Raw genomic sequence first — 19,193 nt, 5'->3', positions numbered from 1 at the left:
GCAGGTACGGACAATGTTGGTCACTTGGCCTTTGTTCATGTTGTGGTGGGGCTGGGCTTAGTCCAGAACAAGCAGGAAAGAATCCCCCCCTCCTGCAGCCTGATGGTTTCCCAAATGCAGTGAGCCTGGCCCTGCTTCCCTTGTCCTGGATGTTAAAAGCAGAGCCCAGGTCACAAGCAGCTGCCTCTGAAAAGCTCCTGGCTGAGGTACTGGGCACAGTGTGAGGGGTAATGCAGTGAGGGAGCAGATTCTTCATTCTTTGCTCCATCCTTTTCACCTGGACTGTCACTTTCCCTTGGTTTGCTGTGATTGAACAGCGTGTGCTGTCACTGGTGGTGGAAAACAGGGATTTGTAGTCTAACGGGCAGCTTGCCACATACACAGACGTAAGGGAAAATGGTAAAGGGCAGATATTTTCCTTAGTCAAAGAGAGTAATGAAGTAGATTTTATTTGACTTGTGTAAATCCACTTTAATTGGCTTTCCTGCTAACACTTTCATTACCATGTAAATTGGCTGTCCTCGAGCTGCTAATTATTTTTGCAGAAGATGCTGGCTGTGGTCATATAAGGTACTCTTTCTTTTTTATTGCTCTTAGTGTTTCATACTGAACTGTACCCGTAAATAATTGCTATGTTTTAAGGGGAGGATGAGGAGGGTAAGGGGCTGTGTCGTATTGTAGGGAGCTGACTGTCCTGCCGCTTCGTGATTCACCAGCTGGCTGCTGTGCTAAAAGGGCACGTCTGTAAGGAGCTTAGCTCTGGGTTTTATCGGTGTTGGGGAGCAAGAGAGAGGAGGAAGGCAGGTGCTCAGAGGCAGCATCCTCTCTTATAGGATGCTGTGTGTTCAAAATTTGGTCACGGCAGTGAGATAGCGAGGTATTAATAGTAGGGAAGTGGCTGAATCCCAGTTTCCAAGCAACTGAGAGCAAGTCATATAATTTTCCTGCAGGGAAAAAAAAAGCTCAGAACTTTCTTTTAATACAGCTTTTCTGCAGAAAACCTGAAAACAAGAGTTTTTTGTTTGTTTTTTTTTTTTTTGTTTTAGCCATACCTACTGCTTTAAAACATTCTCCTTAGGCGAAGCATCAAGATCTTTTATTATTAAATTAACAAATCACCACGAGACGTTGCAATCATTTCTCACTGCCTGTTTCAAACAAACGGCCCCTCTGCTCTCCAGCTGTACTGCACAGGCGAGGTAAGAGCCTGCACAGCTCCAGCAGCTGACAGACAATTTAGCACCGGGGGTGTCCTTACCAAAACCTCAAGAAAAGCTGCTGAGGTTCATGCAGCAGGTGGCAGATTCTTCCCAGGTACAGAATAAACAGGCTGCAGGGCTGATGTCTGGGCAACACCGCTCATAGTTCTGCTTCCCATGCTCATAGCACTCACATCCTGTTTCCAACACAGGACTGAGTGAGCAAGGTAAGTACTGGGGGTCGTCACGGCTGCAGTTATCACCAGAAGACAATGTCTAAGCTTTTCCCAGTGGAAACTCAGCAGAACAGTAGCGGGGTTACTGCTCTAAGTTCTGCTGCTGTGCATTCCCCCTAGGGACGTTTGTTCCAGAATAACTGTAGCGGTCTAGCTAGTCAAGATAAGGGTGCTTTATTTTAGGTGACAGCAATAGGTTAATATATATTGTACAGGAAAATGTTTTTCTTAATATCTTTTTTTTTCCATATATCATTACATGTTCTAACACATGACTCATAGCTGAAATAAAACACCTTAAGATGGATTAATAAAGAGAAATAACTTAAAATAAAGAACTTCTCAAACAAACTGTAGGTGACGTTAGGCTGCTCTGTACACTTCCCTCCAGGGGCAGTACCTTTGTCTTCAAACACAGCAATGAAATGTAGCACGGACAGATGGCATTTCCTTAATGGAGCTTTGTGCAAAAGGTTTTTATTTTGCATCATAATTATGGGGATTAACATTAAGGGGACAAACTTTACAATTCTAAATTATTATTTGTGTTCACCAAGGCATTTTTGCTTTGCTCTGAGATGAGCAGTTTGTCAAACCCTTCCGACGGCACACCACTGTCTTCGTCATCACTGAACGTAACCCAGTGGCTGAAATCTTTTGAGCCGGGGAGTTTTAAGTTCTCTGGAGTTTGTGCTGAAGAAGTCGTTGATGCTGCCTGTAGGGAAAGGTGGCAGGAAGAGTCCAGGTCCAAAAGACCGGTGTTCTTTGCAAGGGAGCTGCTGTCTGGGAGCTGTGCATGCTGGCCTGGCAGAGGAGGAGGACCCCGAAGGTTGGCGATCCGTTCAGTGTTTGGTGCCAGCTGTTTCGCTGTGGTGATTTCTGGGCTGGCAGCGAACGTAGGGGCTAGGAGGGCGGACTGCGAGGGGGCAGCGTGGAGGACAGCGGAGTCCTGAGGCTGGGGGCAGAGCCCAGGGTTGTTGTTGTTGGAGTTGAACATCAGCCCTCGCAGAAGCGGGTTGTCGCTGCTCTGCAGAACTTGCAGGTGAAGAGCTGCAGGAGCCGATTTCTTTCTTCGCGGTGGCACCTTCGGGACAAAGGCTGTGCCCTGCGCAGGCAGTGCGCTGGCCTCGGCTGTGCTTGGCGAAGGGAGCTGCTTTTCGCTGCTCTCCTGAGGCTTCCCAGGCTGTGCTGTTCTGGGCTTGGGGACTGGAGTAATCTTGGTCGGACTGAGAATAGCTGCGGCTTCGAGACAGGGCTCTGTCGAGCCAAAAGGGTTCTGTGCTGCCTGGTGGTCACAGTGCTCGTCTGTAGACGTGGCCTGAGGGGGGAGAAAGGAACCAGAAGTTTGAGAACAAAAATGGTACCTTGAACTGTGAGTCACTTGGAGCGCAAGTTTTATTTATGGTGTTACCGAGAAAAGCTGACAGTTCTGGAAGAAAAAAAGCAGTACAAAGAGGAGGCTTGGCAGCACGATTTGAAACTCTACCTGCTTAGCTCTGCCTCAGCCATCGTGCCTTGGACCAGTGTTCATGCACAGAGTGATGTGTGAGGACAAGGATCCTACAGCCTGTTCGCTCCCTGTATGAGAAATATCTCTCTGTGACCATCTCTCTTTCATTGTCAGGATTTAGCTCCAGGCCAAACTGACACAGTTCTGAGGAGTTATTTGTTACATCCCCCTGCTGACTCATATTATTTAAGCAAGAATGCATGGGGGGGGCTGTATTAACGGGGGGCCATCAGCTCGTGTCATGCCACAGCCCCTGTCATTTCTGTCTGCAATAACACATGCTTCTGAGTGCGTGGCTGTTTGAACGATAGAAATAGTGGTGGGTTGGAGAGAGGTGTTCACGTACAGGACGCGGATGGAGGAACGTGTAAGCCTGATACCAGAGTCAAACTGAAATAGAGAAATTCCTGCAAGAGATTTCATATAACTAACACCAAGGTAGCACTCTGCAGGAGTGCCCTGGGAGTGGGTACAAGATAAATAGAAAACAACTGGATCACTCCTTGTTATTGAATGATTAAGGAAAAAGCACACACTGGTGTCTTTTTTCTTTTTGATTTTGCTCAGTGGAGATGGCACAAACTCCATTACAGAGGGGTGAATGGCTTGGCAAAGGAAGGTAAGGCAGGATTCCTACCAACCTGAAACAAAGCTTGCTGAGGTTCTGTCAAAGGCAGGATCTGAAAGGTTACATTTGTGCTGCTCTGGAACTTAAATGGCTTTCACTATTAAACAATCATTTCAGCAGCCCTAGGAGGTGAAGAAATACAGCCACTGTAGAGACCTGACAGATTAAAAACCCACGCCTACGGGTGAGTATTTTTAAGAACTTCAACTCTTGAGTAGAATCCAAAGTGAAATGCTGAATCCCATTATAAGGCATGTGAGAAAAGTTGGATGTCTCTGAGCAGGACGCAGAACTGTCTATGGATCAGGAAGCTGCCACGATACCGAGTGGAACACTCATGGTGTGATTAAAAGCAAACACTGATAAAAGAAGGGATGAGTCTTAAACCCTGCACATCAGCTGCCTCTCGCTATTCGGGATTCATGACAGAGCTCTATCCTGCAGATGTATACCCCTGCTCTGCCTGTTAGTAAGGCAGCTAGGCTCGGTGCTTGAATTTAATACTCAGCCGAAGAGTGCTGGTATTGAAAAAAAATCAGAGATTTCTAAGCAGTTTTGTCTCTGACTTGAACTGCAGTCTTTAGATAGCAGAAATAAAAAATAGAACTGTTGAGATTGACTGAAATACTAATTATTTGTACAGCAAGGAAGTCTTTCTTCCTAATTTTACTAGAACAACTAGATACGTGTGCTGTGAAGATGGTTCTGATGCTTCATAATCAGAGTAGGAATACAGGAAGAGAAAAAGCATTCTGGGAGATGGCTCCCAAATGAGATTATGGCATTTTTTGGTGCATTGGCCTAGAAGTAACTTGTCTGACAGATCTGGTGGCCTTCCACGATAGGGTTACAGTGTTGGTGGACAGAGGAAGAGCACCTGACATCTGATCGGACTGATGCAAAGCACTTGTCGCTGTCTCACATGATGTTTGTCCCTGAAGGCGAGAGACGGGGAATTGACAGCTGAACCACCCCCTGGGTAAGGAACTGGCTGGGTGCTTGCACTCAAAGTTGTGGCCAGCGGCTCGGTGTCCAGGTGGAGATCAGTGATAAGGGTGGTCCTTAGGAACAGGTGCTGCTTGTGTGAGACCCCTCCTGGAGCCCTGCGTTCAGCTGTGGGGCCCCCAGCACAAGAAGGACACAGAGCTATTAGAATGAGTCCAGGGGAGGGCCACAAAGATGATCTGAGGGCTGCAGCACCTCCTGTGAAGAGAGGCTGGAAGAGGTGGGGATGTTCAGCCTGGAGAAGAGAAGGCTTCAGGAAGGCCTCACAGCAGCCTGCTAGTGCCTAGAGGGGGCCTGCAGGAAAGCTGGGGAGGGACTCTGGCAGGAGGTGTAGGGGTAGGACAAGGGAGAAGGGCTTTAAACTAAAAAAGGGTAGATGGAGATCAGATGTAAGGAAGAAACTCTTCACTGTGAGGGCAGTGAGACCCTGGCACAGGCTGCCCAGAGGAGCTGTGGGTGCCCCATCCCTGGAGGTGCTCAAGGCCAGGCTGGATGGGGCTTTGGGCAACCTGGGCTGGTGGGAGGTGTCCCTGCCCATAGCAGGGGGGTGGCACTGGGTGGTCCTTAAGGTCCCTTCCAGCCCAAACCAGTCTGTGATTCTGTGAAATGATCATGATGCAATCTGGAGATAGCATTCCCCTCCAAATCTGGAGGGGAAGCAGAGTATTGGAGACGAGCCATTTTTACATTCCGTTCCACTCACCTTAACAGTGTTGCGACAAAACAGAAGACAAGTAACAAAATCTAAGAGAAGAGACCAACAAACCAAAAAGCTAAGTAGGGAACTCAGGCTCCTTTCCTTTCTGACTGCCCCGTATGTTGTTATGCCCTTAAAGCCTGCAATGCACGAAACCATTTCAGTGCCCATTGACTAAGCACGGGGTACACTTTATATAACAGGGTTCCTAAAAACTTTAACAGCCCGCCCCTTTCGCCATCTTCGCCCTGTGTAACGAAGGCTGGATGACTTTGGCTGCAACTCACATTTTCCATCTTGACTCCAGTCCTTTGCAGTGGGGCTGGCTTCTTTGTGGTTGGAACTTTGGGTGGCGGGCGGTGGGGCACAAGCGCTGGTCCTGCCTGCGCCCCTGGAAAGGACGGTGATTTTGTGATGCCGGGGAGAGGTTCGGCTTTGGTCAACATTTGGTTTCTAGCTGGAGCAGGCTTCGGCGCATCTTCCTGTAATCCTGAAAAGCAAAACCAGTTACTGGCTTGGCCTGATCAGAAACATAGCATCAAGATGATTTCTTTCACAAACATGTTTTCCAAAACGTGCATGCCTGAAGGGAACAGTGCTCAGGAAGGGAATGTAGGGTTTAGAAATAACTGGACCTTGGCAAGCCTGGCTCTAGAATGTTTATGTTTGTAAAGAGCAGTTAAGGAAAACCTTCCTTGTTGGAAATGCTTCATGCCAGCACAGCAGCGCTGTGTCACCATTTGGCCAAGCGGATAAACCCTGCCTGGGGGTGCTGCCCTACTGGGCTCAAGGCCTGAGTCTCCTTTTGCCCGTGTTTCCTGATCTGGATCAAAAAGATAACAGCACAGAGCACCTCTTGGAGGTCACTTGGTGGAGAACTGTGAATGCTGCCTGGTGGTAGAGCACAGGCAAGTGAAAGTGATGCTGACCAGGTGAGTTTCCTTACACAAGCTGAGTGAAACCCTTCATGTGAATTTCAGACTTAACAGGGCGTGTATCTGACTTCAGAGATAAAGGCACGGCGCTCTCTGAGGAACCAACATCAAAATGCCTTAAAGCTATTTCTAATTAAATGGGATTGTTCCAGGCTGCATTAGCTGTATGTACGAACAAAAAGGGACAATTTTTTCTTGTAAACAGAGAGCCTTGCAAACTCTCATAGCAACCTCCTGCATTCTTTCTTTTATATGCATCAGCAAAAACAAGGCTACTTCCAGCCCTGGAGGGTGTGCTCACAGGGCTGGAGCTTCAGAAACGAAGCTCTACCTCGTTTCCTGTTCTAATTTGCCCTTTTATCTCCAGGGCGTTGGTACAGATCCTAATACATGAAGTAGCCTTTCTGCAGATACTTAAGCTAAAAGTGGCACAAGCTTCTATCTAGGTAACGACTCTGATTCCTGTTCAACTGTGAGTAGAACCCAGGTTATTTCCCCCACAGCTGTACATGCTCTGTAAATTCTGCTTGGAATAGTGAGCATTCAATAAATGGAGCGGCAACTATCTCTTATGCAACTCGCAGGTAACACAAGCAGCCGAGGAAGATCCCATCTTTATCTTTCAGTTTTTCAGACTGGATCTGGACATAAATAACCCAACTGCTCCTAGTAACAGGTTCTACAAGAAAATACACAACTCATCTAGGAAAAAAAAAGGCTAGCGTTATCAAACCTGACAGATAACACTGAGCACAATCTTACAAGAACGTGTGTGTCAGTGTTCAGCTGAGCTGCTGAACAGAAATAAATGCATCTGGGCTATGACAGGGGAAAGATAAACACACCTACAGACTTCTTTATTTAAAGAGTTTTGGAAGTCCGTTACGAAGCTGTGCTCACCTCCTTTAGCTTCCATAAGACATCTAATAGCTTCTTCTGCTTCCTCAGCTGTGGTGGTTTTGATCTGCTTGACGTTGTAAGGTTTGCTTATCCCAGTCCGGACTTTAGGCTTTAAAAAAAAAAAAAAAAAAAAAGAATGAGTCATCTGGAAAGAACTGTTCTTTCTGGTACACCTGTAACCTTACAGCTAAGCTTACACACCTGTAAAGTTCTGGTTTTGCCAGTGGCTATTTAACAATCTATGAATACTGTGGAAACAGTGGGGAGTTTTTTGGAAGGTATTAGGTCTTGGTTAGCTGCTGAGGAGATACACGGATGGCTGATGGCCACAGCTGGCCCCTCAGCCATCCCTTGCTCAATGTGTAAGGGTTTCCACCTAAGAAGAGAGGGGGCAGCTGCTTCCACGTTCAGGTCGTGGTTTCCCTGCTGAGCAGGCTGGCAGCCTTACTGACGATGGGGAACTTTTCCCACGTGCTAGGCACTAGCGTAGCCCATCCAAAAGAGGTAAGAAAAGACTTAAAGCACATTATCACGGTGCTCAAAATTCAAGTTAGGTGTTGCTTTCTGACAGATGCTAAGATAAACCAAGAGTGCCCTGGTTGTGCACTGTTTTCTCTCCCCCGTTTTGGCCTTTCTAATCCTTGTCAGCTTAATACATTTTTTTCTGGGGTGCAGCAGGTCCTGCAGTCTGGTCTGACAGCACAACACATTCCTCTTGGCCTTTCTAGCTCAGGCAAGCAATCCATTTCCTTCCCTGTATGATGACAGGCACATCGTGTGGGTGATGCTCGGTGCCTGTGTGGATGGGGAGGTGGGGATGGTGCCACGTGGCCGCAGAGGGGCAGGGCTCACCGGCTGCTGTGGGGCTCCAGGCAGCAGCTTTGCTGTTGCCAAGATGGAGCAGGTGCCGTGGGTTCCTGAGGAGAGGGAGCCATCCGAGGAGGACTTTTTGCCTGATGATCCAGCTGAAAGAGGAACAAAAACGGCCTGTTAGATTCAGCAGCTGGTACAACATTGTACCTGCTATGGCGCAAACCCCATGCTCTTTGAAGGGGTTTTTGGGAAATGAAGGAGATGCTGTCAGCCTCCTGCTCCTCCAGGCAACGGGCACATTTAGGCAAGACCTTCCTGAGGGACACCAAGGAGCTTGAGTCCCTCTGGCTTGGTGCCAAGAGCAAAACACTTTGATCTAGGAGGAGTCATGGGCTGCAACTGCTACTGGTTTAGTCTCAGGTGAAAAAATAAAGCGATGAAATCTTGAACTGTCTCAGGAGGCAATTTCCTCGTTAGCTTTGCTTTCGTTTAACAATTTGGGTACCTCAGCTGGGCATTAACGCTGCCTTCCAGGCACAGAAGTACTGATACCAGCGAGTCTGACAGAACTTTTAAATTAAGACTGGAAAATATGTAAAGAAGAGAGGCTTTGTGGATGAAAAAAAAAAAAAAAGGCAGTGCATAGCTTGTGTCATGCAGAAGGCCAGCATGATTATGCTGATCTAGCAACCATCACTCATCCAGATGCATCCATAAAAACAGGAGCCGTAGAGCACTGATGGCCCCTCAGGTGAGCAGAGCTTGGGTAAACGGCACCACTCTCCTCGTGCCTCACTGAACACAACAACAAGCAGGAATCGCTTGCTGAGCAGAAAAGGACAGATGCTTGTGCAGAACAAGAATTTTGTCAAAGCTTTTAGAAAGAAGATTACAAGTAAGTCAGAAACAAAAGAACTATAAAAAAACATAACTTTTGAAGCCAGCAGGGATAAATAATGGTACTATTTTTATTGTGGCAAAGTGGCTGGTCAGCTGGCTGAGTGATGAGTTAGAAAGGGCACTCCATCCTCACTAAATTTAGCACAAGGGCCTTTCTTTGTGAAGCATCTGTTGTCCTGAGGACAGGCTTTCCCCCAGTGCTAGCTGAAGCCGTAGTCGGACTGAAACAGACGGGGAAGGGAGCGTATGGACAGCCTGACTTTTCAGAACAACTTTACTTGCTTTGTCACCCCGCAATGGCAGGCAAAAACCTGTTCAGTTGGGAAAATCACCCTGTTAAGAAAGTGGCACTCACCAGGAGGAGGTGGTCTCTGCGGCGGCTGGAGCGGCCGAGGCCGGTTGGGAACGGAGAGGGACCTGCTGGGAGAGCGGTGGTGGCGCTCCCCGCCTCGCTCCAGCTCCTGCTTCAGGTCAGCCAGGGCTGTGTCGTCTGGGGAAATTACAGAACAGGTCTATCAGATACTTGACAGAGGAAAGGCACCAAACCTGGGAGGCTCCTTTTGTACTGTTTTGCTCCCCCAAATGTCTCCCATTTCAAGAACCACCTACCCTTTTGTCAAACGTTTGTTTCTCTTTCTCCTTTTCCAACATTTATCAGCATTGCCACTGACAAAACGACTGCCCGCGTTCGATTTCAGGGTTACTGGTCACCTCGTTACACTGGCAGCTTTTCAGAGGCAGATTTCAGCAACTGGTACCAGTCAAACTGTGACATGCAGCCACGAGAAGGCTCCTCATGCTCAGTTCCCTGCTCCTCCTTCCTGAACACTGAGGTTCCCTCTGAAGATCAGGCAGCTTTCCTCGCTCAGAACTGTTTTCATGCCAGAGAAAAGCCTGTCAGAATCGCTCACTCATCACATCTCTGCTTCCCAGCACTGTTTCATAACAGGAACACCTGCCTCAACATGACAGCCCTCGACTGCACCTTCACTGATCAGACTACTGCCTTTTCATCCCACCTAAGCCCCTCTGACAGCTGGAGGAGAGGAGCAGGGATTGCTTGTTCTCCCAGTCGGCTGCACTGAGGGTTCTCTCACCTCCCTCCCCTGTCCAGCCATGCAGATATGGTCCCTAGGGCCATAAATCCATAAATCCACTGGGTTTCGTTTTGTCCCTGTGATTTGGAGAGGATGGGGAAGGAGCTGAGAAGCAGCAGTCCCTCACGCTTTAGGCATTTGTACAAAAATTCCTGTTTTTCAAAAAGCCATGCTCTGCGGGGAGTGCTGAGCTGCCTCACAGCTTCCTGCTCCCACTCAGCACCGGCTGGCAGGCGCAGAGACGCAGCCTGTGATCTGCCCAGCCTGCCCCCCTCTTCCCTCTGCATTTTCTGGACTTCTAAGCAGCAGATACGGCCTCCCCAGTAGGATCCAGGGAGTCATGCAGACACCCAAAGGCACAGCTTGAAATTCTGGCAGTAACACTGAGCAGAAGACAAAAAAGCCATCGCCATTCGATCCCCCCCCCCTTAAAAGACTGCTGCTTTTTGGCAGTGGCTCCCGGGAACATCAGTTTTGTGAGGCCATTCTCTGACCTCTGAAACACACACACACACCACTGTGCTCCTGTCCTCGGTTTCCATCTGCATCTAAGACCAGCTCTACAATCACCATACCTTTGATTACGAGACACTGGAGTAGAACTGGAAGCTTTATGGAGGCACCTGAAACTGCAGAGACTTCCAAGATGGACTGAGTGTATCATATTTTGACTTGTGGGAGATCGTGACCCCCACCTTGACCTCCTTCAAACCATACTTTACAGCCTCTATTTACTTTTTGATATCTTTGGTGGAGAAGAGTTAGCGTGGGTGAAAAGAATCACTGCAGTGCTCTGTGGCGTAATGAATCATCACAGAGCAGGCCAGAGGTGCTTGGAGGGCAACTCATCCCGTAACACAAAGTGATTGTTTGCGCTGTGTTTAATAACAACAGATCACTCCTTGGCTCGGGGCTATGTTTCTGGGTCTGTTCCCGTTGCACGCAGCACGTGACTGAAGGTGGGCAGGAGAGCTGTACATCACCGGGACGGCTTGGGACATCTGTCGGTGTCAACTGAGCAGTTTTATTTAATCTTTGTGAACTCTGCTTCTGACTCACCCTTTGAAGGTATGAAAGTTTGCAGGTTAATGCTGTAAAGCTCGCTTCTGTGAGAGTGCAGAAGGACAGCTCCTGAATCACTGGGGAAGGGTTTAATGTGTGATCCATCTTGTCTGTGCTTGGCCGGTAGAGCATGTCCTGATCGCACCCCAGCGTAATGAAACTGCTGCTGTGGCTAGTTCCTGCTGCAGTTTGTATCAGTGTTCTCTTCAGAGCATTAACTTCCCTTTGCCATGTAATTTCGTAGTAATATGCAAACAAGCCAGGTGACCAGATAAAAAGGGCAACACATTTGCAAAGCACCAGAAGAATGAATATGCCTGCAGCGTGAACCTTGACTTCTTCAGAAATAAAAACAGAAGCAAAGGAGTAATTTTAGGCTTCTTTTGAAGTCAGTTTGAACAAAACATCCTGGAGAGTCCAGCTTACTCCAGACTGCACTGCCACATCTATTGCTTAAAGGGCAGAGCAAAGCCCATCACCAAATCAACAGCAATCCTTTCACTTGATTTTGCTTTGTCCCTCACCAATAAGAAAATAAAGTACAGATGATTTTGTATTTTGTACAGCCCTGGTGCTGTATTACAGCACCAAATGGATAAAAAGACTTACTTTCTCATGACTCTAAAAGGAAACCAGCATTTGTAAACATTACTACTTTGCCCTGGGCTGAAGAGAAGAATCTAAGCTTTTTTATTTGTATTGTTCTTGTTGCCTGAGGGCCTCAGTTACAGTCACACACTTGATAGGGGTTGAGCACCGTACAGACATGTATCAAAAAGATGATCATTATCTTTGAAGGACTTACAGTCAAAATATAAATGAACAGGGGAATACAGACAAGAGGAGAACAAACAAAAAGCATTCAGGTCTTACTTTAAGGAATGTACATAATTTACCTTTGTACAGCTGTGGATTTTGTCCAGATTTGCTTGAAAAAGCTGCGGATGCAAAGTGTCCAGAGCCATCAGGCAAATCTTCTGCTGAGTCTGCTTCCAACTGTTGACACAAAGCATCATCTAAATAATCGTCTTCATCCTCCACTATATCACCTGAATTAAAACATAAAATCCACAGATTCAATGAGCAAATACATTCTCCATCTCTCCCTATTATCAACAAATTAATTTAATATACAGGTTGGGCAAGCTTTTTTCGTAACCTGCACTTCACTACATTTTGTTTCTACGCAGACAACTGTACCACACGTAGGATTTGCTAACATAGTTTATAACACTAAATTGTTAGGACAATCCTAAGCATGGCTTTCATTACAATCTTCTTTTTAAGAAGTGTGGTTTTATTGCAAATGAAGATCCTGATTGCACTTCTGCTGTACCTGCTCTGTGCAATCAAAGTCACCAAAGCAATTTCTCACAGCTCAGCTTAGGAACCTGCTTCTCACCTTCTGAGTCATAGTCCAAACTTGAGAAGTCAAAATTTTCTTCCAGAAGACAGGAGTTTGCAGTGGGGGACATGGGGACAATGCTTTCCCGTTTTCGAGCAATTTCCTCCTGAAGTCCCTTTAGCCAGTCTTTGGTCTTGGGTCGGATCTTCACTGTTCTGCCTCTGACCTAAAACAGACAAAATTGTTTCCCCTTTTCCAAGCAATTTCACAAAATAAGTACACCTGAACAAAATAAGCAACTGCTGACAGAAACTGATATAACTAAAGCTCCATCTCAGAAGATAAACGAAAAGGAAGCACACTTCCTACCCCTATAACCAAGTTTTCAGACTGTAATAACAATATTCTTGAAAGAAAATTAGCTTCAAAGCTCAAAAGCCGTGCTGCTGCATTAGGGAATTACTTGAGAAATAGGTGAAACATCAGCTATCATCAAAATGATACTGTGATAGTAATAATGGTGTGGGAGGCTTCCATTTCTGAGTCGGTAGCTTTGAAACACACAGAAACTTGCTGCCTGCTCCAATCTGTAAGGAGAGAGACTCTCCTCAGAAATCCCAGATACGATGGTTTGTGTATATGTAAAGTATATTATTGAACAGATTAAGATTGTAGCTGCTTCGATCTGGATAGGCTGCACCGATGGGCTGAGGTCAACTGTATGAAGTTCAACAAGGCCAAGTGCCGGGTCCTGCACCTGGGGCGCAATAACCCCAAGCAGAACTACAGGCTGGGAGAGGAATGGTTGGAGAGCTGCCAGGCAGAGAAGGACCTGGGAGTGATGGTGGACAGTCGGCTGAATATGAGCCAGCAGTGTGCTCAGGTGGCCAAGAAGGCCAACGGCATCCTGGCTTGTATCAGAAACAGTGTGACCAGCAGGGCTAGGGAGGTGATCGTCCTCCTGTACTCGGCTCTGGTGAGGCCGCACCTCGAGTACTGTGTTCAGTTTTGGGCCCCTCGCTACAAGAAGGACATCGAGGTGCTTGAGCGGGTCCAAAGAAGGGCGACGAAGCTGGTGAGGGGCCTGGAGAGCAAGTCCTATGAGGAGCGGCTGAAGGAGCTGGGCTTGTTCAGCCTGGAGAAGAGGAGGCTCAGGGGTGACCTTATTGCTCTGTATAAGTACATTAAAGGAGGCTGTAGCGAGGTGGGGGTTGGCCTGTTCTCCCATGTGCCTGGTGACAGGACGAGGGGGAATGGGCTAAAGTTACGCCAGGGGAGTTTTAGGTTAGATGTTAGGAAGAATTTCTTTACTGAAAGGGTTGTTAGGCACTGGAACGGGCTGCCCAGGGAGGTGGTGGAGTCACCATCCCTGGAAGTCTTCAAAAGACGTTTAGATGTAGAGCTTAGGGATATGGTTTAGTGGGGACTGTTAGTGTTAGGTCAGAGGTTGGACTCGATGATCTTGAGGTCTCTTCCAACCTAGAAATTCTGTGATTCTGTGATTCTGTGATATGTGTTGCTTCATGACGTTTTGGGGTAAGGTGTATCTAAAACAGCAGCTTTGGCAGCCACATTCATTTGGAAAGTTCCTGTCTCAGGTTCTGAGTCTCTTGACATGTTGTACATGTACAACTGTGTTTGATTCTGTGCTATAGATTAACTGATTAAATGGGCCCAATTCAAAGATGAAACTCCAAATATGAAAGAAGAACAAAGGGTTAAATCCATTACTTCAGTGTTAAGTTTACAGTGCAGCCCCACACACAGGCAGCATGAATGAGGGGGCTGATGAATTGTAGTGTCTGTGTGTGGGAAGGAAGAGCAGGGGCCGACAAGGTAAACGCTTACAGCTAGTGCTGAGTTTACCGTGGAGGGCAATGAATCACCTCGTTCCAGCTTGGGAGAAGTTTATTTCGGACACTTAAGAGAAACAAAAATCTCTAAACAATAATCGTGAGGATGCTTTGGCAACAGTATCGAGTCACATAACCTCTAGAGAACTGCTTCAAGTGCCAAAACAGCGACCAAGTCCATGTATTCTGCAGTGTTATCACAGCCCAGTTCCTAAGCACTGCTTGCGAGCTCCAAGAAAAGTCATTTCCTGCCCTCCTGAAATAAATATTTCATTAAAAGCCTCAGCAGCTGTGAAAGCTAAGGACTTTGTAAGCACTATGCTTCTTTAAAATAACGTCACTCGATTTAGCTAGAAACTATCTCATTCTAGGTAACCACTTCTGAGAAATCTTGTAGGAAATTACGATTTGAGGTGGTCTTACCTTGACACCATCTATATCCATAACACGAAGCGCTGACTGGCTGTCCTCAAACGTCACCAGCATTTGACCTCCACTGATCCTAGTAAAAAAAAGGCAGAGGAGAGTAAACAGCACATTTCACTTCACAAGTGAAAGCCTTAAATGCAACCACAGTACAGTGATTTCTTTGGTTTTCACTGTGTTTTACTCACAATTTTTTAAGGAAGAGCAAGTGACCTATGAATTCCAGCTGAGCTCTTCCTCTTCCCCCATCCTCTCCTGTGTGACCCCAGCATCACGCCCTTTACCAGGTTGTCCCTGAAGCAGCAGTGCTAACACCTCAGCAGATATTGATAGAATATCTAGGCTGCTAACCATACTCCCTCTGTACTACCTTCCTTGGCTCTGCATCTCTCTCACTTCAGAGAGCATGCAGTGTCCCCAAGGATTAGTATCCCATCAAGCTGTCAAGCAATTTAAAACAAAAACAGAACCCAAAGAATCTGCTTTTCTTGCTCCATTCCTTCACAAGCAAGTGGTGCTGCTGTTCCTGTGAGGCTGCTTTTGGACCCTCGACTTACATTTAGTACTTCATAATACCCAATGGTCATCATTTTTCTCTATCAATAAGTGGGTCTTGTTTTCCAGGTTACCTTTCAGATCTTGTCCAGCTTTGCCTGTGTATCTCAAAAATAGAAGTCCCATAACTATGCTGGAGCCCTGTACTGAATCAACCAGAACAAAACTAAACTGCTCTGCGGTGTTCTGCAGGATGAGGCATCCTCCATACTCTTCAAAAACAACCCAAAACAGGCAAAACAACCCCCAGAAGAAATGAGAGCCAGCCAGGAAATCCTAGTGAGCGTGAAAGAGTGCTGGAAGGCAGCAGACCTCTTCAGGGGAAGTGAAGCAAGGCCAGCAGAAGCAGTGCCCGTAAATGAGGCCTGAGTCTAAAGGTGATGACTCACATCAAAGCCTCTGCTTTGCAGTGCTATGCTGAATGAAGTTCTCTTCCATTCAGACAGGAGTGCTGGTAGACTTTTTCTTTAATGGGCTGATGAGAGGTAAAAGATACTCAAAACACGTGTGTTTAATTTCTAATGAATAATTCAACACACAGTAAAGGAATTCCACATACTACTTTCTAATGCAAAATTAATTCTGTTGGGCCAAAAAGGGAATTGCTGGTCTGTGTTTTTGAACGACGATGATATGCCATCTCAGATCCCACATTTACCTGACCAGAACAATAGTGCCATAATCCTCAAACATTTGCATGAGCTCTGTACGCAAATCCTCAGGAAAATCGTTTTTCTCTTCCGGCGTTGGTGACAGCAGATTTACCACTACTGTGGCATCCAGCGGTCCCTGGAAAGATGACACTTCCTGGAAAACACTCTCACGAGCAGCTTGATTAACCTCCTGAACTTCCACTTCTACAATAGCTAGCACAGGCCTATATGAAACAAAGGAAAATGTTTATTTAAAATTAACATCACCCAATAGGAGATGCTTAAATAACGTTAAAGACAATGTTAAACTGTAGGACATGCAAAAATTTGGTTGTGTGAAGGACAAGCATTATATAGTTTAACTCTATGTATCTGTGCTCATTTTTAACTCCACAATGTCAAAGTTCATTACAAATATCTAATTAAGCCTGGTATACCTTAGAAGGAAGCGATTATTGTTTATCTTCTACACAGAAAGAGAGGCAGAACAAATTACTTAAGGTCTGACAGCAAGAAAGCACTGCAGCTGGCAATACAGCCCAGAAGTATGGAGTCTGATGGACTGTTTCATTTTTCGTGCAGCAAAAAACCATGCCTCGAGTACAATTAATTATATTCACCAGTCCTGCACAAGCTGAGTGTAACAGTAAGGACACACTACAGACAAATTCAAGTAACAATTGTCTGTAGCACTTCTGTGTAACTCCTAGACAAAAAATATCAGGATATTTTGCTCATTCTTAAACAGATGTTTCCCAAAGCACCCGCAGAACAGGAAGGCAATGCATTATTTTCTGCTAGACATGGCCACATAAAGATGTCTGTCTTCCAAAATCTAAGGACAAAATTCTTTGTGTGTATAATATGGGAGTAGAGTAGAGTACAGTAGAGTTCAGTTGGAAGGGACTTTCAACTGCCTGATCACTTCAGGGCTTACCAGAAGTTAAAGCAGATTATTGAGGGCATCATCCAAATGCCTCTTGAGTACTGCCAGGAATAGGGCAACCACCACCTCGGTAGGAAGCCTGTTCCAGTGTTTGACAACCCTCACTGTAAAGAAATTTTCCCTTATATCTGGTCTGAACCTCCTCTGGCTCAGCTTTACACCATTCATTATTAAAAAAAAAAAAAAAAAAAAGGTATATAGGAAAGTTAGCTATTTCTACAAACACAGTGAATCACAGTGCATTTCCATATGTCACAAAGATGTAGCTGAGCCTTTTTCTTCCAGCACAAACCTTGGGAAAACAAACCTGCTGACTGTAATTAAAAAGCACTTTTTGCGGTCAAGTTTGCTGAGATAGAAAACCAATGTACAAGAGCCGTGTTTCACAGATTGCATCCTCAGGGTCCTATATAATGAGAGCAGCAGTTCCACCGTGCTTTGCCGAACACAGCAATGTCAAAGCCTTGACACCGAGAAATTGATTGCGAGAGGCGTGTTCTTTCACTGCTGGAGGAATACAGAACAGCCCTCGCATGCAGGAGTGCCATGAGGAGCACAGAGCTGGTTACGGTGGGTCACCGAGCACTGCTGGGAGGAACAATATCGCAGGACTTCCAGAGGGCTAGAAGGGCCATGACAAAGATTATTCTGAACGCTAGGGCACTTGCAAGGTGTATTTATTTGAGAATTTGTTTCACAGAAGTGAAGCAGTAACAAGTTTACCAAAGAAAGGTCATTCATATCCCTAAAGAGAAGCTAATGAGATACAGACCAGCCAGAGGCACTGGTCTTTGTTTTCACCTCCTTCTGCAACCTCCATTTCTAAGGGAAGACCAGAAGCTTAACACTACTACTCTGTTGCTGCAACTTAACCAACCCTTGCTGAGATTAGAGCAGAAATAAATACAGAACCACAGATACTTTCCACCATGGTAAAAAAAAAAAAAAAAAACACCAAAAGAGAAGTCCAAGCAAACAGGACAGTGAACAGATAATAAGCATGTTAGAATCAGACTCCATCCCTCACTCTGAAGGTACTATTGGGTAGGACACACTCCAGCCTTGGGGCACTTCTGATTATTTGCTTAGGGCTTTACCTGTGGTCAGAGGCTTGTAGCTCCGCTCTCCCATAGTACATCAAGGCTCCAGGGGTCCACGTGTGCCTGACTTTGGTATCTGCACTCAGATCACTGTCTAGAAGATTGATCTCTCCAGCTGTGCAGCACAAAACAGAATTTCAAACACACTTAAAGCTGTTTTTACTAACAGTGAAGAGGTATTTTATTAGGAAGCACTTTGTATACCCTAGCAGTGGGAGGTATATTTTTTGTTGTTGTGTTTTTGTTTTTGTTTTTTTTACCCTAGTTGTTCCAGCGTATGCCATTCAAAGAAGAGCTTGTATCCCAAAAGATTTATAAGTTAGGAAATAGAAAACAAAATACAGAAAGGACAAGGAGTATAAAATAGACAGGTGATCACTAGATTAAGACACTTGCAAAATGGTAATCTGAACGCCCCTCAGTCAATTACCTGCACAATTGGGGTCATATCAGTATTTTTCCTCCTGGCCTCTTACTGAGCATGGAAACAGACACGGTATTTGTGAAACATGCTGCATACCTGAACAGTACACAAGCAGTGAAGAAAAAAGGAAAAAGCAACCTCATGCAAATCCAAACTAAAAATACTTTCTTTGCAATGCACTAAGGTGACAGCAAGTGCTCCAGACATTATGCTGCAGTGAGGTATTACACTGCTGTCAATGACAATAAAAGGTTTTAGGTCACTGTTTGGGCTAATGGATAACTGTATTTCTTGCCTGAGGAGTTGAAAATGAGTTAACGTGGAATATGGCATTTCTCCCTAATCACTCACATTGGGGCTGCACTTTCCTTTTAGAAAGCAAACAGTCCTCTAGCCTACAGCTAAAAAGAAAAAGAAAAAAAAAAGCAAGGGAAAAGAATTGGAGCTGAGAGGCAGAAGAGCTTTGCCACCAGCAGAAAGGAAAACTCTGGTGACAAACTGATTAGAAAACCCTAGCAGGGCTGGGCAGGCAGTTGAACAGTCATATCCCCACGTGAGCTGCCTGCAGGAGGCTTACAAGCTCCAAAGCAAGGAATCTGCCCCCACTCCATGGTGTGGGCTCTTGCAGAGCAGCTGGATGGGTCCCACACTCTGTGTGCATTCCATTAACTGAAGTCCTCCCAGGGGCTGGTCTTGCCATGCAAAATAAAGAACAAGCTTTGAAAATGCTGAAGGGTTTTCTTTCTCCTAAAATAAGAACAGCCTGCACAAGAGGGATGCTCACTTATTGTTTTAACTTCATTATGCCTCCTTACACCTCTGTAAACGGTTTAAGCTCCTTGTTTTACTTTTTTTTTTTTTATTAAATAAGTGTGAATAACTCTACATAATATCAACATGTATTCTCCA

At 45.9% G+C, this 19,193-nt stretch overlaps 1 protein-coding gene across 6 annotated transcripts in view; it reads right to left on the bottom strand.

Moving 5' to 3' along the window:
- Positions 1-1,593: 1,593 nt before the first annotated feature.
- The window catches only part of SYNJ2 (synaptojanin 2), a 70,926-nt gene continuing 53,326 nt past the window's right edge, over positions 1,594-19,193 (bottom strand). For all 6 annotated transcript variants that reach the window (XM_068677188.1, XM_068677186.1, XM_068677189.1 and 3 more), the window contains 10 exons: positions 17,858-17,975; positions 15,820-16,038; positions 14,604-14,682; positions 12,385-12,553; positions 11,879-12,031; positions 9,179-9,313; positions 7,963-8,075; positions 7,111-7,219; positions 5,563-5,765; positions 1,594-2,753 (listed from right to left, as the gene is read on the bottom strand). In XM_068677188.1, the coding sequence (XP_068533289.1) occupies positions 1,959-2,753; positions 5,563-5,765; positions 7,111-7,219; positions 7,963-8,075; positions 9,179-9,313; positions 11,879-12,031; positions 12,385-12,553; positions 14,604-14,682; positions 15,820-16,038; positions 17,858-17,975 (2,093 nt within the window). In that variant the 3' untranslated portion in view covers positions 1,594-1,958. The remainder of the gene's footprint in view (positions 2,754-5,562; positions 5,766-7,110; positions 7,220-7,962; positions 8,076-9,178; positions 9,314-11,878; positions 12,032-12,384; positions 12,554-14,603; positions 14,683-15,819; positions 16,039-17,857; positions 17,976-19,193) is intronic.

This window comes from Anas acuta, chromosome 3, assembly GCF_963932015.1.
Source record: "Anas acuta chromosome 3, bAnaAcu1.1, whole genome shotgun sequence".
NCBI classification, from domain to species: Eukaryota; Metazoa; Chordata; class Aves; order Anseriformes; family Anatidae; genus Anas; species Anas acuta.
This window is presented reverse-complemented; position numbering and strand designations above follow the sequence as displayed.